Below are 26,999 nucleotides of genomic sequence, written 5' to 3' on the forward strand. Positions count from 1 at the left end.
GTACAGAAATCATTTGAGCCCAGGATGGGGGTTTTTTTTTGTTTGTTTTGTTTTTTTTAAACACTTGTTGAAAACAGAAGATATCACAGGGCTCTCATCAGTTCCATACTGCTGCAGTACACATTTGGTCCTTCTTGAGCAGTTACAGTCAACCACACTTCCCATCAATCTGCTGTCTATACTCGGGCTTTCCATCATTTTGCATAATACAAGAACTAATACATCTCCACTTATGCTTTATATTAAATGACTGTTGAAAACAGGTTCAGGTAGTTGATGCTGGACTACAGTCACCTCGGGGCTTGGTGTACAGTAAACTGTCTGGCTGTGGCTGAGATTACACGACATAGGGGGTAAAGACACACACAAAAATATCGAGCCCACACACCCCTAAACCATTTTATTTCACAAAATCTGACAAGTGAAGTTGGCGGCTGAGGTGTCGCCTCACACGGCCGTCCGCCGCGGACGGGCCTGACTGTGCTCCCGCCGCCAGGCCCTGCGAGGGACACTCAGCCGCTCACATGATTTTAGTCACAGGCACAAAACCCAAAACCAAGCCACTTCTGTCACACCTTGACAAGGAGAAATACCTGCAGAGCAAAAATAACTTATGCGCAGATATTGTATCTCTTCCAAATTCCTCTTCTACAATGACAGAAAAATTTGATTCCCCTCCACATACACACCCGTTCTGTGAGCTCCTACTGATTACGAATGACTTTATTTGGCATCTTTGGACTATGCATCATCTCAACATGACGAGGCAGTAGAACATAGGGTATTACTGTAGATTAGGCATAACCAGTGTTGAGTAAAACATCCACCTGAATGTGATTTGAAAAAGCATAGCTCCCTCCCTGAACCCTATCCAACAATTCTATATCATATCTCTCTATATATCATGAATTTCCTCAATGGGCAAACCGTATACTTGGATAATCAGCCAGCCCATTGGTGTGTACATTTTTGTGTAGGTTTTCTATTTTTGTAAGATTTCAGTTGTCGGCAGCGTTGTCTTTGATAATCGGGAGTGTTGCGGACGCCTCGCCTCTACTCTGCGGCATCACCGAAGATGTCCTGCTTCCTGCGCTCCATCTCGGCAAAGTCAAAGTCTGAGCCGGTCATCCTCCGATAGATGTCCTTGATGTCGTCACAGGTGGTCTCAAAGTGAGTCGTGGCGTCGTATGAACGGGAGATGAAAACCTAGGTAAAAGACACATACACGGTAATTACTCAGGTTGATGGGTTTCGAATCCTCTTGTTAAATAGCCTCGGCTTGTTTTAAGATGGAAGGAAACAGAGCAACCAAGTATCTCCTCTGCTCCACCTTTCCCAGCTCTCACTCACACGATGGCATGTTCCCACATAGAGCAACAGGAGAAGCAAATTCATCTCTTACATTAAATGTCAAACACGATTAGTCAATTTTATGCATGATGAAGACAGCAAATGGGATGAATTAATGTATAAAACCTGACCATCATTTCTATCACTGCTGTCAGGGGGGGCTAAGTGGGCTGCTCTTCCACGCACACACAACATCTTTACATTTTTACTTCATGTGTTATTTTTACACAACCTCTACTGCAGTTACTCTGGTACACCCAAAACGGGTTTTTAGTCAAATATAAATACTCAAGTTATGTGCTGCTGCCTCACCAGCTTCTCTGTGGGTTTCATGCATGTTTCAGCCCATCCGCGATAAATCACATATAATTTAAATGATCACGATCTTTAAGAAAGCATTCCACGCATTTATAGATTGAATTCCTTGGTTGGCCATATGGATGAAAAACCCTTTGGTTTGATGTTTTTTTTGTTTTTTGGGGGCATTTTTATGCTTTTATTATTAAAGATCTGACAGTGGAGAGCTGTCAGGAAAGGAGGGGAAGGAGAAGGAGAACGACGGGCAACGAAAGCCCCTGGCCAGACACGTATCTAGAAAACCAGATCAATTTTCTGTAGTTCACATTTCGTGATAAGGCTACGTTTATTGGCATAACTAACTCTTGAGAGAGTTGCTGTGTGGGTACCTATGTTGTCGCTGAGCTAGCGGCTCTGCTATGGGACGTTCTCCGGTGTGTGTGTCTGTGGGGTGGTGTTGGTACCTAGCTGTAGCTTGCTGTTTATCATGGTTAACTCTGAATATAGTACAGCTATCAATGAACCCTTGTGCTTAATGCCACTGCAGCGAAATGAATCTCGTTCCCAGACAGTGTTTTCTGCATTCACCAGGCTTGATGAAACTAACAGTACCAGCAGCTCTGTGTGAGAGGCACCAACTGAAGCTACAGTGAGCCAGTCTTCAGCTATTTATACTTGGCACAGCAGTCAGGGGGGTCAGTGGACAAAATAGACCTTGGAGTCTTGCCTATTACATCGTGATTAGGGAGGCGCCAGAGGGTTCTGCTGAACTTTCAAATCCAAACATCATATGCCAACAAAACTCTGTCATTCTGCGTACAGCGCAAAAAAATATATAGTATAGCAGAGATGCTGATGGTCACTTGCTATCCATTAGCATAAAAAGGCAGGTAACGGTAGATTGTTTATGCACAGACAGACTTCCCACTTTGTATTTATTTTTAAAACAGCAAAAGGATTCAATCCTTGCTAACTTTTTACATATCGGAGCAGTAGAGAAAAGAATTTCTTTCCATATGAAATCCACTTGGGCCAAGTGTATAGACACTGGCTTGCAATGAAAGTTAACCAGTTAGTTAACAGCTGTAAGTTTAGCTTTGTATTCGCGCTACCTTACAAAATGAACCCTGATACCACTGATGACATCTAAAAAAGGAGAGATCCGCTTACAGCATTGATCGTGCCCCTGACTTTAAGGGAGGTTGCAGTGAGAGACATTTTTAAGGGCTAAGGGTTCATTCTGACTCAACCCCTGTTAACTGTGTGGCGCTACTTATCTCAAACATGTTCTCAGTCTGCAATATTTTCATAAACTCAATAAATGGAACCAAAGGTTGCTCCAAAAAAGTGAAAGCTAGTCAGTTATATAAAGTACACCTGGTTTGTTTTAAATGGGCGAACACATGCAACAACAGCGGCGAGGTCCTTCATGCTTCATGTTATCCCAGTGATCGTACCTGGCTCTCGGTGCCCATGTCGGTGGGTCCATACTGGTCACTAATGCTGACAAACTTCTGCTCGATGGGCTCCAGTAGGTCCAGTGCCGGTTTGATCTCTTTCTCGGGGTTGTTCGTCTCCACTGTAGTGCTGGCGATGGCGATATATTTACCCTGTGCTGCCACGTTGTGAGCAAAGGAGATCATACAAACGTAGATGTCTGGAAAGAGAAAAACTACAGTAAATGTCTGCTGGTTTGTCTGTGGAGGAGTTCAAAAATGGCTAATTAATGTTATCTGTCTAATCAGTTGTTGTGAGACATCAGGAATGGTGCATTTAATGCGGATCAGCTTTCTGTCGATGCACGGTCTGTTCGTCGAGATGCCGCTAAGCATTTCACACATTTACCGTCACTTCTGTACTTTTAGACATTTAAATGAACAGAAAAACAGGAAAAGTGGACGACAGACTTTAGCAGCTGCCACATATTTATGCATTTCCATGGCTGTTTCAAATAAGTGGTAGGACTGGATATAATTTTGTGCACCAGATGTAAAAAGAAGCATCGACCTGAGAAAGGAAAGAGGTCAAAAGGAGAAGCATGCAGTGTTGTTTAAGAAGAAAAGGTAAATCTGGAATACTGGATCAGCATTTGCACAGTGGAAACAAAAACGGGATTCAAACATGATGCAGATGGAGCTGGGCTTATCTTGGACAAGACGTGCTGACCTAATTATTTATAGCATAACAGAAAAACTTTTCAAATTCCTCATGTAATTAGCTATCAGTTTTCTACAATGTAACTCATTTTCTGAAGACTTTTTTGTCATTTGTGTAGACAACTCTTAATCCGCAATCAGCCATTTTCAGGTCATTATCTTTTATCTACTAGATGTATTTTATTTAAGATGACAAAGAAATGAAACACTATAAAGTCTGTTCATTTCCCCCGTGTGCTCACCGTGCTTCCTGTTGACCTGATTCTGGGGGATAATGATCTGGCAAGAGTTGATGTCGCCGGTGTTTCCAATCGGATGACTCAAGATGCAGATGACGCGGATCACCTGACCCACTTTGGTGGTGCGATCCATAGCATAACTGGGGTCGCAGATCAGCTGCTTGCACCTGGCGATCTGTGGCGGGCAAACACCAGTCAAAGGTCAAAGCACAAACAATAGGTGTAATTCCAGAAAAGGTGGTTTATAAGAATGAGCGATTTTGCTGACATTTTTACCTTTACAGTACTGAATAAGTGAGTTGTTTATAAAAATCAAACAAGGAAAAGGGATCAAGTGTCTGGATTACACAACAATTTGTCCTAATCATCAGTATATACATCAGTATACATTAGGAACACCTGTACGCCTGCTTATTATTGCAATTATCCAATCGGCCAATCATGCGGCAGCAGTTCAGTGCATCATACAGATCCAGGTCAGGGGCTTCGGTTACTGTTCACATCAAACATCAGGACGGGGACAAAATGTGATCTCAGTGACTCTGACCGTGACTCGGTTGTTGGAGCCAGACAGGCTGGTTTGAGTGTTTCTGAACCCGCTGATCTCCTGGGATTTTCACACACAACAGTCTCTAGAGTTTTTTTACTCAGGATGGAGCCACAAACAGAAAACATCCAGTGAGCAGCAGTTCATGTTGATGAGCGAGGTCAGAGGCTGTTTTGAGAGCAAAAGGAGGAACTACCCAGTATTAGCATGGTGTTCAAGTGAGTGTATATCTCCATGGGATTTGTTTTGACTTGCGTTCTTATCTGGTCCAAACTAATAGTAGAAATATTTGTTTCTTACTCACACTGTCAGTGACGGCAATTTGATCGGTGCAATACCTGTGTGGCCGGGCAGTAAAACTGGTTCATAATTTGTTAATAAACGCCGATGTCCACATACATAATAAACCAGCTGGGACGCTGAAGTTGTTAGCCATCGCTAAATCCCCTATGTCATTTAAAACCATTCTCACTCTGTAACATATGGAGTGGTGAGGTCATGGGACTACCCGCTGCTGTTAGTTCTGATAGTCTGGTCCCTTGCCATCCCCACAACTGAACCCATGAAACTACCATGAATGGTAGCAAGAAACCCTACTTAGTATACAACAACTCAGCAGGTGTTTAAATAACTTGATAAAAGTGAAATCCAGTGGGAATCTGTGCCAATGTTAGCAAGCTACACTAACTAGCTATTAGGAACAGCTTCAAGTATTGCAGGACCAACACTACGTGGGCTTGTTGAAAAAGAGTCAAAAATGTCTTGTAATAACGTTCATAGTTTGCTGAGTCTAATCAAACGTTTCACAATAAGTAGTGTGCCACCACAAAAGCAACGTGTCTCTAAGCAACGCAACCCCCCCAGATAGCAGTCAGCCCCTGCCAAGGGAAACACTCACCCAAAGGCTTGATACTTAGACCTGCTTCTACAAATATGTTGTACAAAACAGTTCTATCCTCATTCGAAAAGTAGAAATATATGCAGCAGCAGCATTTGCATTAATAGTTTATCTTTCCTCAGACAAAAGTAAGGCCAATTCCAATTTCAGTTTAACTGTGATTCATAAGGCATGCTGTTGCAAAATGTGTCCATTTAGTGGATTGTGACAGGTTTTTAGTTTTCACCCCAGACGTTGCAACGTGCTGCTCTGTTCAACGACAGTCATCATTTTGTTTTGTTTTATTTATTAAGGAACAGTTTAAATAGTTCAAACTGATTTTCATCAGCCAAACAAACAGAAAACACATGTTCATAACAACAAATGCTGTTTTTGTATTCCCTTTATCTTTTCAATTGTGTAGTAACTGTTTTTAATCACAGTTGGCCTGCAAGCAAGACACTTCCATGCCACTACATATGCATTTAAGCAAAGCTCATGGCTTTTTTTTTAAACCATCCCAAGTCCAGTTTTTGTAAAGTCAAATACACCACACGCTGTCTCAATGGGCTTTACGGGCCACTCAAATGACCCATGTTTAACACAGGGATCCAGTAAGTTGAGAACAAAATGCTCACCTCTCCCTCAGACTTGACTCCTACCACCTTCCCATTCTCCACCACGATCTCGTCGATGGGCTTGTTCAGCATATACGTCCCACCATAGATAGCGCTCAGCCTGCAATGGAAACACACTTCAGTGATGTTACTTCCTATTATCAAAAGGTATGAATGGGACTGAGCTGAACCTATCCAATACTAACTATATCACACAAGTCTAGGTTTAATACTGAATCAACAAGCTGACCACTGATATGACTCTACACTATTTTTCTGTTAACAGGGACAAAAGCAGAGTTAGTGTATATTTGGTGGGAAACACTAAAATGATGAAAAATACAAAAATTAAAACGCACATTTCTTCTTGAATGTCCTTTCAGCACTTTCACTCACAAAGTTCAATTTCCAGGTATAGACCCTTCTAACCGTGGATAATTTAACACATTGTAGCAGGGAAAGCACAGATGTAGCTAATAACAATGACGATAATTCTGTTCCAGTTACATTTTCCAGTAAGCCAGCATGCACAATTAACAGGACCCTGAAACAGGCCTTTTTCATAAGAAACATTTGGACATGTCGCATATGAAAAGCACAAGTGTAAATAATAAGATTATTGGTGGCTGAATTCCATGTAGCTGCTTCAGATTCAGGGTCCTGGTGTTGTTCACGCAGGCTCACTGTCACGGCTCACTGGGAACACTTGAAACAGAGCCATTGTTAATGTTATTAGTAACACCTGCGCTTTCCCTACTACGACAAGCCAAAATGCCTGCTGGGAAAAGACCGCCTGGGACACCTAGATCTGATGTAGGTGTCGTGTCGTGTTTTTCGTTACACCTGTGTTTAGCGAGTCCGTGTCAACCGTGCGAAAAGTCACAGTCAATGTGTCAAATCCTCCTGAGGACTGGTTTTACAAGTCATCATCATGTTAAAAGACTGAACAGAATGTATTTGGTGCTTGTATGTCACTGCTTTTTAAACAGTTTTGTCAGCATGTCCACACGTACCACCAATATAAGAATCACTGAGCCTCAGTAATGTTGAACAATATACAGATAGTGCAAAAGTTAATGTGAATGGATATTGGCATGATGCTCCCAATTTTGCAACTAATGTTCCCATAATGCTTTGGTTGGTGCAAAAAGAGAGTATAACGTTGGCATGGATTCAGTGAGTTATGCTGGTGGCTGCAACCTCATCCCCCATTCTTTGTACAATTAGCCATTCCTGTTTGCAATGCATCCACTGATGTACAGACAACTATCACTGCATTAGTGTGGTACTGAAGAAAACTCGTGATGACTCTCGAGATCAATAAAAACAGATACAACCATCTCAAGTTCTGTTATATTCTATTGTGAGTTGTAAGGAACATCTCTTCTCTATGATTTCTAAGTGGATTAACGGATGTTCACTCACAATGGACCTGGTAGGAGATCACGATATCCTTGGAAAGTTAAAGTCGCACTAAATCTAAAAGTGCGGGTATCGTGTCTGTGTGTTCAGATTTGACTGAGTTATGACTTTTAAAGGAGAAGTGGGATTTTTGAAACAAATCAGGCGCGCAGGATTTTAAAGAACCAAGTTTTCCAAATCAGCTGCCAAACTACAATAACTAACTTCCTGTTATTTCTGTAACACGGGCATGCACCTGCCCCTTTTCATCACACGCAGTATCTTTGTGTCACGCCTCTTTCACCTCACAGTTTGAAAACCTCTGCTTCAAGATAATTTCAGGTGGCAAAAGGGTCCACCTGATGGTGTTTCAGGGACTATTAAGGTGGAGCCTGCAGGGCCGAACATTACTGATTACAGACACAGACACAGCCCCAGTGGCTGCTATGACCGGTGTACAGTTTCATCCACAAAATAAGGAAGTAAGGTCTGCTACTAGTACCAATATTAAGACAAGGAATGGACATTTTTTGTGTTGTTTAACTTTTTTGTATGTTAATAAACAGTTCCTTTGCATTCACAGTTACTGGAACTTTTTGGTCGTCAAAAGCTATATTTTGCACTTCTGATGCTGCTGTGATGTTAGTTTGAGAAGCTCCTTCAGGCATTTAAAAGTCATTGTGCAAACACTATGTATTTAGCAGATTAACAACACTTTGGGCTGCAGTGCACTGACATAACAGATACAAATATTACAGAGTCATACAGCCATACAGATTAACTCTACCTGGCAAAACCTTGTGGCAGTTCTCCCAGACCATACAGTGGGTAGAGGTATGGGCTCTTGCCATATCTGGCCAGAGACTCGCTGTAAAGCTTTATCCTGTTTATCGTTTCGATGCAAGGTTGATCCAGGTATCTGAGTGAAAAGAGATGGAGACCGTTTAAAACTCAAGGATGGGGGGGCACAGCATCACAATCGTGCGCGCATAAGGTATTATAAAAATAACACTTATCAAACAAAGACCACTGACTCATCTGTGCGGTAGAGGGCGAGGGAGTGACCAGTGAAGTCCATGACTTCCTGGCCAAGGCTAAACTTTTGGAAAATGGCCCTCATCGTCGTCTTGTGGGGGTCGACGCCTTCCATGGTTTTGGGGTCATTCTCGTCAAAGTTGGCGATGAAGATCAGGAACTTCCTGAAGCGCCGTTTCTCAAACAACCCCATCAGACCTTTAGAAAGCCGAGAGTTTAGACTTTGAGTTGACCCATGTCAAAAGCAACAAAGAATGAAAGCAAATTTTACAACATCAAAGCTACATGCAACCAGCAGTTGAGTGTGTTAGGGGATACAACCAAACAACATTACTAGAAAAAAAAAAAAAAAAAACCACACAAACCTATAAAAGCTGTGGACTTATAAAGAGACTCAAATTCAGGAAATAAATCAAAAACATTTAGCTGTCCACATAAATAATTCTTGTTCGGTCATTTTGGGGGCAGCTGTGGCTCAGTAGGTAGAGCGGGTCATCCACTAACCGGAAGGTCGGTGGTTCGATTCTGCTTGTCAAACTGTCCTTGGGCAGGAGACTGAACCCCTAATCGCCCCTCATGGTTGGGCCATTAATATGTGCAAGTGTGAATGAGTGAATGCAGCATGTAGCGTAAAGCGCTCTGATTGGTCAATAAGACTAGAAAAAGCACTATATAAATGCGGTCCATTTATCACTTTTCACTGCATTCTCCAATAACTTACTAGATGCCAGAGCCTCAGTCTCAGTAGAGGGGACTTTGTAGATTTTGCCCGCCTTGTACACATAGCTGCCCTCAATCACTTTGAAATCCAGGTAACGGGTCACCTGCGTAATCAGCAGCATGCGGACCAGCTGACCTGAGAGAAGGAGTTGAAAACATCACTATTACCTGCACAAAACACATAGTGTTGTTGCTTCATTCATGAAAATATTTAGCAAATATCATCATCCATATAATTTTTACTCCTTTATTGATCTTTTCTAGCTACAGTGAAGTGTTAATTGTGGTTTCTGCTGGTACTAAAATATATTTTAAATAGTAAACATTGTTTTAACTATGACACTCCTGACCCAGAAGGCATGATTTTCAACATACAGTACTAACTAAGCTACAGCTCAAAACTCAAATCCCTTCTAGGAAACAAAGATCAAAAGACCTGAACATTAAACAGACACACAACAGATATTTGGATGACACTTTGCACGCCCTCTTGGTCTAAAGATCCGAAGTCTAGGTCACAAGCTAAAGCTCCGTGTGAAATACAGATGAGTGATCCAAGTATACCATTGGCCATGAGGAACTTAGGGATGAGGTCCACGTTCCAATCTCGGCCTTTTCCCATTGACTCAGGAGGGTTGCCAGGAAGGTTGAAGCGCTTGTAGAGCTGTAGGGAGGCACAGAACCAGACTTGACCCACAAGCCACAGCCAAGAACGTAGCCTTATTCCAGAGCAGCATCCCGTAAAGCAAAGTAACCATTAAATTTGGGCTTACTAGTAAATCAGCCCTATGTTCAGTTTAACACGGTATAACTGAGCTGAAGGTAAAGGTGAATGTATGGTCTTTCAGAACAAGGTTGGATCAAGTATAATCCACCATGTTAAAAATATAGTATGTTTAAAATAACCGCCTAAGATTCAAAGCAGATTTGTAGATGTTTATAAAAATTCCACATAGTTTGCAGTTTCTTCTTAATGTCTGAATTTCAGAGTTAGAATTAGAGGTCAACTCACGTCTTCAAGCGGTGTGATGGATGCACTCTCAGCCCCATAGTAGGAGTTGCGGTCCATGTGCAGAACCTTCTTCCCCTTCACTGACATGATGCCTGATAAAATGCATTCCTGTTGGGAGAAAACAAGAGGGGAATTAGACCGAGATGAACAGGATACGGGGAAACTCTCATTTCCTAAATTTTACCTACCCTGCACTCAACCTGTATTAACACACACCGATCAGACAGCATTAAAACCGGTAACTGGTTTTAATGTTGTGTTCGATTGGTGTATACATAAATTATATATACACACATACAGTCAAGAACGGGAATATTTGGACAGTTACACACTTTCTTATTCTTCAAGCTCTTTGCTTCAGTACATTTAATTTGAAATGCTATCAAACACACTACATTAAAGTGCCAAGTCCGAGCTTCAATTTGAGTGGGTTTACATCATTATAGAAAGGACTGTGTGGCAAATAGAGCCCTTTTAACACGCAGTGCACACATTTTAGGGGTTCAAAAGTAATTGGGCAGATACACGTGAATTCAAAATCATCTTATTTAATATTTAGTGGAAAATCCTTTTGCCGTCAGCGAGTGACTGAAGTCTCTGACCCACAGATTTCAGCAGACTCTTTGTATCTTGCCTTGTGATGCTCTCCCAGAGCTTCACTGCAGCCTCCTTCAGCTAATGCCAGTTGTGGGATCTCTGCCTTCAGTCTGGTCTTCCCAGAGTGGACTGCGCCTCAGTCGGACTGACATCGGGTGATTTACTCAGCCAGTCGAGGATATTCCACCTCTTCACCCTGAAAAGCTCTTTGTTTGCTTTGGCCGTATGTTTGGGATCGTTGTCCTGAACGAGCCCAGAATGCTCCCGTGTACCTCTGCAGTCATCCTGTTGCTTCCGTCAGCAGTGAAATCATCAAAAAATGCCAGTGTGCCAGTTCAATTGGAGCCATACACGCCTGAGTCATAACTCAACCACCACCATGTGTGACAGATGAAGTGGTGGCTTTGGGTCATGAGCTGTTCCTTTTGTTTCTCCACAGCTTCCTCTACATCATTTTGACAGAGGTAGATTTTTGTTTGTTTTTTCAGTCCATAGAACCCTGTTCCAGAACTCTACTGGTTTCTTGCTGTGTGTTTTTTTAAACTGCAGCCTTCACTTTCTGTTTTTGAGGTTTGTCAAGGGTTTGCATCTTGTGGTGAATCCCCTGAGGTTCTGGTCCTGAAGTCGTCTCTCGTTCGTTGACAAGGAAACACGTTCGCCCACATCCTGGAGAGCGTTCTTGACTCGCGGGGTTTTTCTTCACCATGCAAATGATTTTCTGCTCATCCACAAGACTTGTGCTCCTCTGTCTACCCGGTCGTTTGACATTTTTTAGCTTTCCTGTTCACACTTGTTTTTTTAAGAGTGTATTCAACTATATCAACTATATTATTCAACTATACTACGATGTAGGATAACCTGCTCCTTAAGAGACCTCTCTGATAGATTTTTGCTTTTTTTGAGCCTCAACAGAACATTTTTTTGGACCTCGTTGTTTCGTTTTTCCTCTGATATGTATTATTTGCCGTGAGACCTTATATAGACAGGTGTGTGCCTTTCCACATCACGTCCAATCAGTTGAATTCACCACAGGCTGACTCCAGTCAAGGTGTAGGAACAGCTCAGAGATGATCCAGAGAAATAGGAGGCATCTGAGCTAAATTTCACAGCAAAGGGTCTGAATACTTGTGTCAACCTGAAATTTCAGTTTTTCCTTTTAAATAAATGTCTAAAATTCTGTTTTCACTTTGTCATTATGGAGCAGAGTGTAGAGTGATCAGGGGAAAAATGAATGTAAGCGACTGTAGCATTAGGCTGCAACATAACAAAATGTGAATGCACTATATGTACACGGTATATAAACACACACACACACACACACACACACACACACACACAATTAGAATCTGCAACTGGTTTTTAAATTTGTGGCTGATCAGTGTACATACCAGTCATCCTTGATTATGTTAAACACGAGGCAGATGCTCTCAACAGTCTATGTTTTGTTACTGTGATTAAATGCATTAAACTCATTCCAGTTGTCACACCATCCACCACTTTCAAATAAATGGACAAATGTGATCCCTGTCTGGCATGGCTGTGGCTTTTAATCCAGTGGTCTGTATAGATGAAAAGTTTTGGCCCCCGTGGGCTGGTCCAGTTGGAACAGAGCACTGGACCACCTACTATTGTGCAAAGTCCTCTGCAGACAGTCAGAATTCCACACAATACTTGTTTTGGTCAGCAACTCAGTTTGGTGACAGATCTGACATTATATAGAACCACTATGGATCATTACCTGATCAGTGGCTATGTTTTTACTGGCAGTCTATATAAAGGCTGGCAGTCACGCAGTATGGATATGGTTCCCTGTAACACCGTTTGATTAGCTGTTGAAAATAATTCTACAGTTTGCTGTTATCATGACTTATACAGTGATATGTTACACATTTGTCTATACTACTATGCCGACAATGTTAACTCTTTAATATCTCTGGCTTTCAACGTGGGTTTTGTGTTTACAATTGAGGATTAGGAGCCAACAGCTAATTCCGCTCTCTAACTTTTCATGTTGAACTCCTCAGAAGCTCTCGGTCAATTTGGGTTGTTTTCTGCCCCCTGCCTACAATCGCTATCCTTGAGACAATTTTGGATTTCAATGGGGTATCCTGATAGATGACAGGTTAAGAGGCATACCATATAAGCTTAACACCCCTTGCTCTGTTCCAGCTGGGGACCCATGTTACATGTCATACACTTAACTCTCTCCCGTTGTGTCCTGTCTTTTTCTTTCTGTTTGTCAAGTATTTAATTAACAGGATTAGCCAAAACTAGACAGGGTTGTCTGTTTTTGGCTTATCCAGAGCCACGCAAAAACTGGATTTATACTCAACACATGGGATTAAAGACAGTCCTACCATAGACAGTTACATTGTAGGTTTTGATTTATAGTTTAACACTGGATTAGTGCCACACTCGACGGATGTATTGTACATGACTGGGCCATTTGTGTGCTGTAATTTTATCCCCCACAGTAACCATGTTTATTTTCTTTTAATCATTTTGTAATACAAAGTGATGGATGTTCTCATATAACTTCATGAACTAATATAAATCCTGCATAAATTTCCCTGATTTTAAATTGTTTTAATCTAAACCAGAGGTATTATGGCCGCCTTAGACCTACCGACTCATTCAGAGCTCCACTCTTAATTTGACTTGGTGCATGACTAGTTTTTTCCTTTAGTAAATGTTAGAGATGGCTTTGACCAAAAATCCCTAAAACAAAACATTAAACAATTTGTGAGTTTAACAGAAGCAGGGGCAGATCTAAGACTTCAGTTCTTACTCACCCAATGCCAACATAATGTCTGACTTGCTTCTATGGAGCTGGGAGGATGATCACTGCTTTCACAGTTAAGTTTAAGTTTCAGAGGCTTGGTAACAATGAGGAAAATGCGAATGCTTGCCAGAGTCTGGAATTCCCAAAGGCCTTAATACGATTACAGCAGTGAGTTTGTAGATGTAAGAAAACAGTGTGTATATCATGTGACTGTGTGGTCTTTAAAGCTTGCTACTGAATGACAGCTAATACCCTCTGGCGGTACGTGGTATAACTGTCTCTCACATGACAAAAATCAACAATGCACCTTAACTTTCACTGGGTGATGTCACCAACACGCCCTTTGTGTACAGAGTGTGGTCTGTTATAACACAGGAAGTGGCAGGGTTAATACAATTTGTTTCTTTTAATTAGAGGCCAAAAAAAATTTTCTACAACTATTTCATTATGGTTAATGAAAGCTCAGTGTCAGCCCTTAACAGCTGTCTCATTACAGACAATACAAATCTGAAAGGTACACTTTTTTCATTTTTCAACATCATCAAATCACTGTAATCAATCAATCATTTCCACAAACTGAATTACTTTATAGAACGGTAAATTGGACACAGAGAAAACAACTGGCCATAGAGTAACGGTAAAGTAACAGAAATAATAAAGCTACGAGGCTAAAACCTGAACACTAAAAGCTGTGACAACTCTAACTGGAAACTCTGGTCACCACAAAAACCTCATGTTGCTCAATTTGTGTATTTGGTGCACTGTCAGATCAAGTTCAACCCTCTATTTAACTTAAACCATATTTCATGAGTCTTTATAGCAAGTGTAGTCTTCTCACTTGATCCTTACAGATGAGAAAAGGGAAGTCCAATGCTCTAACTAAAGGACCCTTTGTACTGCGATTTTTGGGCTGTCCTACAAGCATGCTGACAATTGTAAGAAAAACGGGGTGAAATCTTTGGTCACCTATCAAAAACGGTGGGCCCGGATTGTACTATGAGACCGCCAACGGCCAGGTTGGAGGTTCAGTGACCAAAAGGCTATGCCAAAATCCCTTAGAATGTCAGATATTTAGCATAAAGTTCTCACAATGGTACTGTTGCAATGGCCTACGCTTACAAACCAACTAATAGGATTATGACGTTAAAGAATACACTGGCAAACTGAAAACAGTTACCTCAAATGCACTTTGCAAAAAAATAAAATAAATAAATAAATTCATGTTGTCCTCTAAACCCCTTCCCAAGACTGGCTTCACAATGTTGTCCTCTTGTTTTGAGGTTGTATTTTTTCAGTGCACGGGAGTGCCTGTGCTAAGGCCAAAGCTTCTTCATTGTTTTGCTGCATTTTCAACAGGAGAGCAGCATAGCTGGATGACGCTACTTGCCGACATGTCTCTGCTTACATCTTTTTATTTACATTTTAGTGCTACACTTCAACTGAGATTCATTGCACAATCTGACATGCCCCGACATGTATATGGATATAGCCTGATAAAAACTGAGGCCGAGACTTTATTAGACCCATGAACATGAGTGTTGGTAACTTGTCTCAAAACAGTTTACGGGACGTGGCCCAGTAAACCTCAGAGCTAGCTTCTACATAGGTGCTCTCCCAAAATAACACCCTAGTGAAATCGGATCATGCCTATCTGTAAAGGTTTCATCTATTGTATGATACTGCAATACCACTGACCTGGAGAACACACAGTATGGCTAGAGATAAATCTCTGGGGAAGACGGAGCCGTTCTGATGTGTCACTGTCACTCCTTTCGGTTGACATGTGACTGAAACCGACGTGCTGCTGCTTATATAAATACAGGCTTTGACACAGAGCCGGAGGCAGCCTAGTCATCACTACCTCAGCCAGATGGTAGTAGCCATGCTGACAGAGAGGAAAACAAACTGATCCAGTATACAGTCAGGCAGAAAATTAAGCCAATATAAAACAGAAGGCGCACAGGCTAAGTCCCGGTTAATTTTTTAACACATAAGACCCATAAAGATCAGAGGGAGGTCAAGAGACACCAAAGTCCAACACAGGAAGCAAGAGTTGGATGAGTTTCTGCAGGTCAAAGAGGTCCAATCACATGACGGAACGACACAATCGCAGAATGACCATAACAGCTTTGTTTTCACTAAACCGAAAATTGTCAACGCCCTTTCAAGTGTTTCAAGTAACAAGAATCTGTTGGTATTTAATCCACTGGACTCAACTGGAGCAAGAAATTATCTGAAATCGCCACTGACGGTGGGAAGTAACTACCTACAGAGCTGAAAGGATAAAATCAATTAATCGATCAGCCATCACATAACAAGCAAAAATGTCACACATTCTCTGCTTCCAGATTCTCCAATGTGAGGATCTGCTGCTTTTATTGTTTTATATCATTGTAAAGTGAGTATCTTTGGACTGTTGGTTGGACAAAAAAAAGAAATCTGAAGACATCAGCTTGGATCCCTGGAATATTGTCACGACTCTGCAATATTATAAACAAATTAATTTGTTTATTAATCAAACATTTTCCAGATCAATAATGAAAATAAATGTTAGTTGCAGCCCTAACCAAGTACATTCAGTCAATTACCAAGCCTTAGTTCAGTTTTGAAATTGCAATCCTTTGAACAAATAATTATATTTGGTGATTTTTTTGTTTGTTTAACAGTGTACTATACAGTAGAAAACTAAACTGTAAACCGCAGTTGACTGTATTGGACTTTTTACTTCACCGCATTCATCTGTTAGTTACACAGCAGATTAAAGTTTTACCTACAAAACATGTGATAAGCTTATAAATTAAGATAGGAATGTGCTGGCTTCAGGGGAATCGATTTTTATGACCGTACTGTAGTTCATAGCAGTATTAGGTTGATACAAAATTAGTAATACAAATCTTTGGGGTTTTTTTTTTTAGTGACTGAAACTTCTACACACAGTGCCCTTACTTATTCATTATATTGTGAGTAAAGGCCAGCATTGTATACATTTCATTTCCTTTACCACTATTTCCTCTTTTCAAAGGGCACAATGACAGCACCAGTTATCTAGTGTTGTGCAATTCTACTTTGTATACATCTGCATAACTTTAGGGTTGCAACTAACGATGACTTTCATTATGAAGTAATCTGCCAGTTATGTTCTTGACTAACCGTTTGGTCTATTACATGTGAAAAAATAGTACGAAAATGAAAAAGAAAAGTCATAATTTCCTGAAACCCAAAATGACATAAAATACCTTTTTTTGTCTGACCAGCAGCCCAAACCCAAAGATATTCAATTTAATATCACATAAAGAGGAGCAACAAATCCACATGTATAAGAAGCTGGAACCAAAGAAATCCTGTCAATTTTGCTTGAAATAAAATTTCAGGATAAAACAACTAATAAAATAGTTGCCAAATAATTTTCTGGATATCAGCTTATCAATTAAGAGACTGTTTCAGCTCTATTAAATTACCGTTATTTTTTTCAGCAAAGTTAGTTCGGAATGGACAGATTTTACTTTTCGTAGAATCATCATCAGTCACTGCTGTTGTAGTGTCTGTATATTCATCAACCTATGACCTCTTCATCCGTTGAAACGCTGCCCAATTTGTTTCTGATCACAAAATCAGTGGATTCAAATAACTATGACATAGTAAGCTGGAACAGCATGGTTTAGAGTTACTATTACATACGAACCGTGCAAGTGCTAGTGTGAAGCATAAAAGGGGAAGCTATTAGTTTTACAGAAGTGAAGTCACCAATTTGCATAAAGGAATTAAAACCATGCAAAACTATACTGGGATGCCTCGGCATCCGTCTGCAGGCTTTTCAGACTGGCGGGCTGTCGGTCTAGCTCCTGCCAACCGAGCTTGCAGGGTACTTACAGTGTACTTTCGGTTCCTCAATCTTGGTGGAACCACACCCATGTGTGAGCTAAATCAACACCCTGCCCACAAAATTTCAACCAACCCCCTCTCTGCTTGGCTGCTTTTGCCCTGCTCCCTCTGCCTGTTCTGAGCCTGAAACAAACAACTTTCTAACACTGTCTGCTGTCATAAAGAGACGTTACTTTACAAAAACTTAACAAGGCTGGGTTGAGCCGCAGACAGTATTTGCATCAAAAGTGTGTACTGAGGTTCTCCAGAAACTGCAGGGAAAAACGGTCCCTCCGAGCTGACCGGAAGCTGCCCCTTGGCCTGCAGTAAAGTCCCAAAGTCACGACGGGATTTCCACGACATGCCTCTGCCATGTAAAACTGAGTCAGGACGCCTGTCTGGGAGTATGACTGGGGCTATGTATACGTGGTTATGGCGTGGTCAATGCTGACAAAGTTAATTTCCGGATAAACAAACCTCGCACTGATTCAAGCCGATAGCTCATACGCTGCCACCTCACATTATACTGGATCAGCTTTATTTGGCTTCTCGGTATTAAAGTTAAAACGACGCGATGAAGTTCAACTTCAAGTTACTGGTTAACCATTGCAATCTATTGCTAAAGGCTCTGACTGGTCTGCAGTAATCCAGCGATTTTGGATAAGCGGACACTCCGTTCTTTTCCCCAGACGCCTTCTCGTTTAGCTAATTTAAAGTGTCGAGGCTCCGTGAATTTTGCGACAGTTAGCTTGATTATGCTTGCGGACAACTTAATTCCCCTCGTCCGCCGTACGGAAACGCGTTGAAGGGATAGCTTGAGTTAGTTAGGTAACCGCTTCACCTTATTACTTTCATCAGAAAAGTGGCGCCCTTTGCTAAAACTACACCCAAACTGAGATAAAGTCAACAGCCGAGTTACCAGCTACCGCGCACGAAGGATTAATCGATGAAGTTGTGACACGTCGTTATCCGATCGTTCCCAGGCTAATTAGTTAGCTTAATTTACGTCAGCTAACGTTAGCGGACTAATCATCCGCTTCATAATCTTGACAGAGACAAACTGCCCGAATTGGCGCTCAACTTCAGAGTAACCGGTTAAGTAATTGGGTTTACTACATTCAGAATCGACGGAATACTTCCGGACCACAGCAAAAGATACAGAGCTTGAACTTTTTTTGGGGCAAGTTAACAGTTGGTATCGTGAATCTTTTCAGGCACTGATAGCGGCTGGAGATAGCACCGAGCTAACAGTTAGCGTTCGCTACTTTGCTCACAGTTTCCATGAACTAACGCTCACTCGGTTAGCGGCTAAGCTAGCTACTTAGTCCTGCTGATTAGGCCCAGTTAGCTCAAAGACAAACTGTCAAGTGCTAACTGCGTCGGTAACAGGTTGCAAATCGCTTCAACGCTGCAGACATCATCGTTAAATTCTTTCTCACCGTAAGCCCGGTGCCCAGGACGATAACGTCGTATTCTTCATTCATTTTTCAAATCTTTTTCACCTCGGTTCCTGAATATCGGGAAAGAAAATGGAGACCTGCAGGACTGGAAATGAGAAGGGGCTGCAGTTCAGCGTCAGGCGCCTCGGGGGCGGGGCTGCTCAGCTGTCAGTCAGTTGGGGGAGGCGGCGCCAAGCGTCTGATTGACAGCTCCGTACCTGAGTGAAAGTAGCGTACCTGAGCGTGACATTCTTACTCTTGCTGCCCTCTGCCCCACGCGAAAGGGCCTAAATACCGAGAGAGACCGTGCGTGACACGTTATATGTTAAGAGCTAGGCATTAAAACCTTTAGTTCTCACTCTACCATTGGTTCACATTTTCTTGAAATGTATCTTAAAGGTTTTACAGGTTTTGTTTTCCAACCATATGACCTATAACCACAGGCAGCATTAGAAGTTCTTTGTCATCGTGTTATTTATTGTTGAATACTCACAAATTCTGACTGTCCCGCCAAGAGTTTAACTCCCACACTGCACCGGTCGCCAGCGCCCGCTGATGTTTTACCCATTTTAAAACGCCTATTTTAGCAGGAACTCGTTATCACCTCGTATCAAGACCTCCACCGACAGGGGAAGAGTAATGATGCACAATGCAACGTAGTCTCCCTTCACTGTTTGCGTTGAAAGCACGGACTAGCTTCATGGTCAAAACACCCGTTAAGCAGATCCAGTGACGGTCGGGACGTTAGCCTCCGTATTACTCACTCAAGTCCCAAGTCAGTGTGTACCGGGTTGGTTATGAGCCATACAGTCAGCCGATGATAACTGTGGTACAGGCATGTCAGAAGGTGAACATCTTATTTTCAGAACTCGTTAACATATTCAAGGCAAAGATAAAACCTAAAATTAAGAAAATCTCCCTAAAAAGTTTCATGGTGACATTATTCTTCACATAGGTTCAGAGCATTTATTTCGTACACATTTACATGCATACACAGCATATTTTCATACGCAGTAACACGAACCAGCCAGCCCAAAAGACTGGAATTATCAGAGGTGGTCGCTGACGACATCTATAACTTAGGTTTCCTTCTGCGTCAGACATCCCAGCGACTACTAGAGGCAAGCTAGAGGGTTTCCGATGATATCCAAATACAATCAGATGAACTCACACACAGGCGTGATGCGTCCAATCATCATAAACTTCACGGCATAGCGTTTTCCGAACAAAGTACTTATTCTCACGTAGCAGCGCGGTTGACCTTCTGGCGAAGACACAACCATGGCCGCCTTCGGTTATCTTTGGAGACATTTTTTGACTTCGTGCAGACCAAGTCACCAGCACCGAAGCCAGGTCCAATGTAGATATAACAGTCATGGGACTAATACCCCCAGTCCTGTCGCTGAAGAACCCACTGCACACCACAATACAAGTAAAGATTTAATGTAATCCATACAACCTAAACTGACTGACTTCAATCCCGTTAAATGTTTCAGGTTATTTTCTTTCCTCAAAGTAACTGAACCAAGTGCAAATCTGTATCACCGGGGTGTCGTTTACGATGCGTCTGGTCGGCCACATTTAAACACTTGCATCACATCTGGTTTCTTGGCGAGCTGCCGCGCCGTCGTGCCGGATGCATCCTCTGAGTCTTTGAGTCCGAGCTGCAGAAGCACCCTGGCTGCTCCGGCGTGCTGCCCGATGCAAGCCATATGAAGAGCTGAGAAGAGAAGAGAAAAGATTTCCTACCTTCCAGGCAACTACGTTTCATTTTACTGTGCTTCCATATCTATTTGCTGTCACTGTTGTTATAGCTAATCTTTGCCTGGCAACACATATAAAAAAAAAAAAAAATCAATTTGCGAAGATTTGAAACATGTTTGACAGACGTGACACATCAGGGAGAACATTTAGGGGCTTTGATTCATGTGGTCAGAGTCGCGTTCGCTCGATGCGATAAGGCAGTTGACAGCCCAAACTGATCTGAGAGCTTTTTGGTGCCTCCAGGGGAGGAAAGTCTGAGAACCAGCCACCACATCATCACATCATCTAATCACATCAAAGCTTCCATCTATCTGTTCATCGTTTTCCTTCTGGCTTTCTTTTATGTTTGCGCAGCGCTCAAATAAAAACGCTGTTCAGCAGTCGACTATCTATCGGCAGCGGGTTTTAATGTCTCTGAGTAGTAGCCCGTGAAATTTGGATTTGATTTGGAACCAAGTTTACAGAGGCTTTAAGTAAAAAACTGAAGTATTTCACAAGTTCGCCACCAATGTAGCAGAAGTGCAAACCACATTACACTGCTTACCAGTTCTTCCCTTTTTGTCGCGGACATGAAGATCTGCTCCCAGCTCGAGTAGTGATTTTATGGTGGACGTGTGGCCCTCCTGAAAAACACAGATTGAAATGGGGAAGGAGAGTTTGTTTGTGCACCGTAATTAACGGCACTGGGTGTGTTAGTAGGTGTGTGAATGCTTCCCTACTGTAATTTTACTATTGCCACTTCTGTCTACTCTGTATACACAGTATAACACAAAGGGCATAGGTGAGGGTGTCGCAGTTGAGGGTCTTGGAGGTTCTGCCTTTTGTAAACTGCTCCGACACAAATGTTTGATTCTGGGAGGCGTAGATATAAACTTGACCTGAAGACGTTCGTTTCAGCAAACATTTGCTGTTAGTCCTTGTAGTCGAGGGCGCTGTGCTTTTCTGCTTATTCCCTCTAGGTGTCACTTATTATGCACACAGTGGCAGCTAAATCAAGATGTAGTTATACCGTCAGGCTTGTTGTTCTCCATCTGTACGGTCCCGTTTCTCAGCACCAGTCTAACTGTAATCATTGGGCTGGGTCCAGACCTCTGAATCAGAACCTGAATTACCCGCACCTCTGATTTTCTACAGGAATTCAAACAGATCTGGTGTGACCTGAAGGCCGTTTCCCCCGGTTGGAAAATAACTGAGCCGATCTGACCTTTGTCGGAGGGATTAAGATGGGGACGATATCTTCCTGTGCCAGGGCTGGAGAGATGGTGGCAACTGAGAGAAGCTGCTCTTTAAATCAGCATATTCTTTCAGTTGATGTGAAAAATGTTATGTTAATGTTAATGGCTCCTAAGAACCACGACTGCGGCTTCTGTGTGGACTGAAAATGAGGTCAACGGGACTGCTACGTCACTCAGCACAGATAGGTTGGATCCCAATAACCACTTCCAAAGAGAAAAACAACATAATCATGTCTTTGTGCAGAAAAATAGGCCGTGCGGTTTAGGATGCGAGACAGTCGATTTAAGCAGGATATAATGATTTCACTACGTCATTTACTCTGAGAGAAATTATTGCGGGAATTGAAAAGGAAGAACCTCATCTACAATCAGCGATCTCACCCAGTGGTTCCCAAACTGGGAGTAACGTCGCCGCCCTGTGAATTTTGAACTGAATGACCGTTTCGTCACCATCGCTGTTCATTTCAACCATTTATCCCTTAATTTTTTAGCTATTTATCTCTTTCAAATATGTATCTATCACTTTTAGCTAACTGCTTCAACTTCTCTGCTCACTTGCTAACTAGCTTTCACACGCCCTCAACACATGGAGTTCAAGCGTTACAGTCGATGTAATCTTTTAATTCAAATATGTAATTTCCATTTTCTTTCGGACTGGTTCAGCTTCTCCACAATCTGTCCAGGCTCCCCAGAGGAACTGCAGAGGTACCCCCCCCAGGGGTAAAGGTACCCCTGGCTGGGAATCACCGATCTAACCTTTGCAGCGTAATGCAGGGCGGTGAGCTGGACGTCAGTCGCTCTCTGGTTCACGTCTACGCCGAGGTCCTGCACCAGGAACCGCAGGGCCTCGTCCTGGCCGGTGACAGCAGCCTGGTGCACCAGCTGAGCCCCGAGTTTGTCAGCCGCTGTTGGAGACGCCTACGGTACACGCACAGGTCGGGTCAGGACGCCACACAAGTACCAGAGTTTTTACATCGGTGCTGAAATACCTACCGAGTTGAGATGTACTCTACCTGGTGGTTTTCTAACAGCAGCCTGGCCACCGAGATGTGTCCGTTCCTGACTGCATCCATCAAAGGAGTGACTCCACAGCTGTCTTTGCCGTCGGGGGTGTAGCCACATCTGGAAGAAGGCCGATGAAGGCGAGGGTCAGTCAGATAAAGTTAGCTTTAAGCTGCAACTCTGCGCCGCTCCACGTAAGGACCTTGCTCAAGGGCACCTCTGCTTGGGTCGTGAGAGAGGAGGGAGTGCTTCCCTGTCACTTTCCCCACCCAGGTTTATCCTGCCAGTCCAGGGATCGAACCAGCGACCTCTGGATCACCATCATACGATTATGATTCTGGGTCTTATCGGGTGTTATTATTATTATTCCATTCCATATTATTTAAGGGCCTTCTGAGCCTTCAACTCTGCACAAGTTACAGATGTAATTGTTAATATCGAGATCTAGCTGACTGAGACTTTGCGCACATTTGACTTTGGATTTGTTTTTGGGAAAGGTTTCCCCACGCAAAACTTCTACCCACCTCTCCAGCAAGATCCTAACCACGTCCTCGCAGCCATGCATCGCTGGGTGATCGACAGAGAGAGCAGGAGTTATAATCGGACACGTTTTATTCCATTATCAAAGCACACAATCTTAAACATTTAACCAGCCCTGAAAAAACTCTTAGGATCTGAGATCTCAGTGGATCTTGGGAGATAACAGTTTGAGATCAGCCTGAAGTCAGGACTTATTCTGCAGTTACCCTCTTTGCCAGCTGCCACGTCTCAGTTTAGCTGTCACACATCCATACCATACGATGGGACCGGGGGTGTGGGAATGCTTCACCTGCAGTGTGCAGCGGAGTCCTGCGCGTTTTGCTCTCTGTCCTCCAGACATCCGGCGCCGCCTGAAGCAGGTGCTGTACGACCAGAGGATCCCCCTCCCTGCAGGCGATGTGGAATGAGTTCCAGCCGTCCTTGTTTCTCAGCGCGGGGTCGGCACCGCCACGCAGCAGCTCCCGGATCACATCGAGGTTCCTCCGAGTGCAGGCCATCATCAGGGGAGTCCTGAGAGAGAAAGGGAAACACTGGCAACTCCTCCTCTGACCAAGTAGAACCTCCAGGAGCTATATTACAAGCTTGCAAGCCAATTACACAGGTGTTTTTTTTAAAGACAGTTATCTGGAGCATATAGTTTGTGCAGTTTATACAGTACGCTGCAATGGTTTGAGGCACTTGTGGAAACAAGCTGTGAAGTGAGGATGCTTTAAAAAAGGTCATGAATAGCTTTTATTCAACATTTAACTTCATATAAAGTGCAAAGTAAACAGATACAAATCAGTATTTGGTGTGACCCCCCTTTGCCTTTAGAACAGCATCAGTACTAACAATACTATACTATACAGGATGTATTGTATTGTTTATGGACTAGACAATACTGTAATGTACCTAAACAAAAAGAAAGGAACACAGCATTAATATATATTACGCATTCGTATTTAACTTTTTTTATTTTATTATACATCTTTCTTAAGTTTATTTTGCTGAGGCTTTGAACATTGATCCTTGGACTAGGAAACCATGGACAGAAAAGTGTCCCAGGCTTCTGGAAATACTTCTCACGAAGACCTTTGGGGTTTCTGAGAGAAAAACAGGCGCTTAGCTCCGTGACTCTAATGCGACCACATCACCAGATGTGCCCGCTTGGCTGACAGCGACAGGACGGCTACCTCGTCGCTTGGCTCCGTGTGTATGCTTCACCTGCCGAACGGGGATCACGTTAATGTTTCGTAAAATAACCGGGTTACTGTCGCCCGTAAATCAAAAATGTTGCACTCCTTCGAGCCGGATTCGAACCAGCGACCTAAGGATTTCAGCTTTCGGCCTCTACAGTCCTCCGCTCTACCAACTGAGCTATCGAAGGGAGCTGGTAAAGTCCCCCCGACAGTTGCTTTTTGTACTACAGCTGGCCGCCACGGGTCTACAGGACATGATACGCAGCTCGTATTTAATGATTTACGATTATTGACTTAATATCCAGTCGTCCTCACCAGTCAGCCTTCTTCAGACTGTCCACCTTCGCTCCTTCCCGGAGAAGGTAGCCGACGCAAGCCCGGTGACCCATGGACGCGGCCTCATGCAGCGGCCTCTTGTAGTCGTTGTTGTACACCTCCACGTCCACGCCTGTACACTTGACCAGGTACTCCACGACGTCCAGGTGTCCGTGTCTGGCGGCGTAGTGCAGCAAGGTGTCTCCCGACCGGCCGAAGTGTTTGCTGCCGACGGCCCGAGCCGCCGCCGCCGAGCCGCCGAGCCGCGTCATCTGCTCCTCCAGGGAGCTCAGGCGTCCGTCCTGGGCGAGCCTCACCAGCACCTTCAGCGGGTCTCCGTCCATGATGGGGGGAGCGCGGCCCGGCCGGTCACGGTCAGAGAAGCGGGTCGCTCTGGGCGCCTTGAGGACGAGCTGGAGACGAGTGGCCGCCGTGTTTTCCTCCCCGCAGAGTTGCGAGAAAATGGGTTGGCCGACCAGGACCTTGCACTGTGCTGCGCTCCCATATATGTGTAAGGCAATACAAAAATACCTAAACAAAATATGTGTTTTATTATATCATAAATACAACCTTACTGAAAGACTCACAGGCGCGAATTCATATAAATCCTTTTTTTTCTGTTTAAATGTTTCTATCTCGGTGGACAACGCTCAATATCGCTCCTAAATGTTTCTAGATTATTCTAGATCTTACACCTCAGAACTATGAGGACGGCCCATACTGCACGTATCTGGGAATTACGACTACATACAACTTGTTCATACACACGCTCAGCGAAAGAAAACACGTTTTGATAACAACATGGTAACTGAACGTGACTAGGGGGCTGGGATATCATATGATAATAAGGTTTGATATATAGATAAAGCGAATTTCAAAACAAAGTAATAAACTACTCAGGTCAAGCAGTAATAAAGGAATGCAAGTTGCTGATTTGATAAATGATAAGAAATGTATTAACGATGAATTAACGATTAATGTGTGAGCTTCTGGATCAAGATCAGAAACTAAAGTGACCGCATCCAAAAAGTGTGACGAGACAAACTTGAGCAAGGGATAAACTTTGGTTGTCCTGTGCGGCAGAGCGAAGCCCCTTGGCATTGTGGGAAATGTGGTTTTTGTGACGAAGTGGGATTTGGCTCGTTAAAAAGCTCCAGAACTCTTCTGATCGGGTATTTGTCAAAGGATGTGGACAAAGTAGTAATTTACCGTGCTCAGCGTAATCAATAAGCTACCGGTTTATAAGATGGACCGCTGTTGGGGCTTCAGTGTCATCTTCAATGATGATCACCACTGATTGGGTTTTTTTTTTTTTTTTTCCTTCACATTGTGGCTGAAGTAACAAACCGGGATCGGATCTGTTTTCACGGCAGGAATCAATCTCTCGGTGTCCCTGCTATGCGTCCGTGAAACGGGGCGAGCTGATCCGGTTCCTGGCCGAGTGTCAGCGCCGGTTGAACGGGATGAGTCACATCTGGAGGGAAGACGGAGGAAAAAAGAAAAAAAAAAAAAAGGTGGGAGAGAAGAAAAGTGGGGCTGGCGGTGAGGGGGAGTCCCGGTCCTCAGAGACTTTACAACATGGACCATGAAGACCGGGAATGAGAGCGACCACCACCCTCTTTTTCTGGTGAGTGCATTTCTTTTAAAACGGTGCTGCAGGACAGGCACGCATCTTCTTCTGACCTCATCTCTGGCTCCCACGACGCACATTCACTGACATAATGGATCTCTGTGCAGCTCCGTGTGCCCTGCCTGCTGTGAGATGTCTTATCTTGTGTGAGATGTGTGTCTTATCTTGTGCGGTTTTAACGCAGCCCCGTTGTCCTGTTAAACAAGAGAACTTCTTGTCCTGCTACACTGAGGAAAAAAAAAAACACCTTTAAAAGTTGGTCTGTTTGCGTTTTAACTTTAAAAACAAGGGGCAACTCTACAAATCCATGATGAATAACACAGTTTCACACTGTTCTGGGGAGAAGTGCCAGGTTTTGTAACCTTGGGGGTGAGCTGGCTCCCTTTAGCTTGTTTCAATCCTTTG

The 26,999-nt window shown here is 43.1% G+C and overlaps 2 protein-coding genes and 1 non-coding gene across 3 annotated transcripts; all 3 read right to left on the minus strand.

The window, feature by feature from the left end:
* Positions 1-31: 31 nt before the first annotated feature.
* gdi2 (GDP dissociation inhibitor 2) lies at positions 32-19,084 on the minus strand. The gene is made up of 10 exons (XM_040142050.1): positions 18,931-19,084; positions 10,252-10,359; positions 9,804-9,903; positions 9,241-9,375; positions 8,519-8,717; positions 8,272-8,403; positions 6,105-6,204; positions 4,046-4,217; positions 3,105-3,304; positions 32-1,206 (listed from the first exon to the last, which is right to left on the minus strand). The coding sequence occupies exons 1-10, from the start codon at positions 18,973-18,975 to the stop codon at positions 1,054-1,056; spliced, it is 1,344 nt and encodes a 447-aa protein (XP_039997984.1). The 5' UTR covers positions 18,976-19,084; the 3' UTR covers positions 32-1,053.
* A 106-nt stretch (positions 19,085-19,190) lies between these two features.
* Positions 19,191-25,429, minus strand: ankrd16 (ankyrin repeat domain 16). Its single transcript, XM_040142062.1, has 7 exons — positions 24,965-25,429; positions 23,761-23,981; positions 23,456-23,498; positions 22,943-23,051; positions 22,686-22,847; positions 21,239-21,317; positions 19,191-20,650 (listed from the first exon to the last, which is right to left on the minus strand). Exons 1-7 carry the CDS (start codon positions 25,306-25,308, stop codon positions 20,487-20,489), a joined length of 1,122 nt encoding a protein of 373 aa, XP_039997996.1. The 5' UTR covers positions 25,309-25,429; the 3' UTR covers positions 19,191-20,486.
* Positions 24,750-24,837, minus strand: trnay-gua. The gene is given in 2 exon segments: positions 24,750-24,785; positions 24,801-24,837. It is a non-coding gene; the product is annotated as a tRNA-Tyr (tRNA).
* Positions 25,430-26,999: the final 1,570 nt, after the last annotated feature.

This window comes from Xiphias gladius, chromosome 2 (assembly GCF_016859285.1).
Source record: "Xiphias gladius isolate SHS-SW01 ecotype Sanya breed wild chromosome 2, ASM1685928v1, whole genome shotgun sequence".
Classification (NCBI taxonomy): Eukaryota; Metazoa; Chordata; class Actinopteri; order Istiophoriformes; family Xiphiidae; genus Xiphias; species Xiphias gladius.

Coding starts and splice junctions, on each gene's coding strand:
- gdi2 (XM_040142050.1), bottom strand. CDS start 18,975: ATGAATGAAGAATACGACGTTATCGTCCTGGGCACCGGGCTTACG. Junction 8,404..8,518: donor GCCCTCTACCGCACAGATGA/GTCAGTGGTCTT, acceptor CTTTTCACTCAG/ATACCTGGATCAACCTTGCA. Junction 3,305..4,045: donor TCAGGTCAACAGGAAGCACG/GTGAGCACACGG, acceptor TTCTCTTTCCAG/ACATCTACGTTTGTATGATC.
- ankrd16 (XM_040142062.1), bottom strand. CDS start 25,308: ATGGACGGAGACCCGCTGAAGGTGCTGGTGAGGCTCGCCCAGGACGGA. Junction 21,318..22,685: donor CCCTGCATTACGCTGCAAAG/GTTAGATCGGTG, acceptor TGTGTTTTTCAG/GAGGGCCACACGTCCACCAT. Junction 20,651..21,238: donor CGACAAAAAGGGAAGAACTG/GTAAGCAGTGTA, acceptor TTCTCTTCTCAG/CTCTTCATATGGCTTGCATC.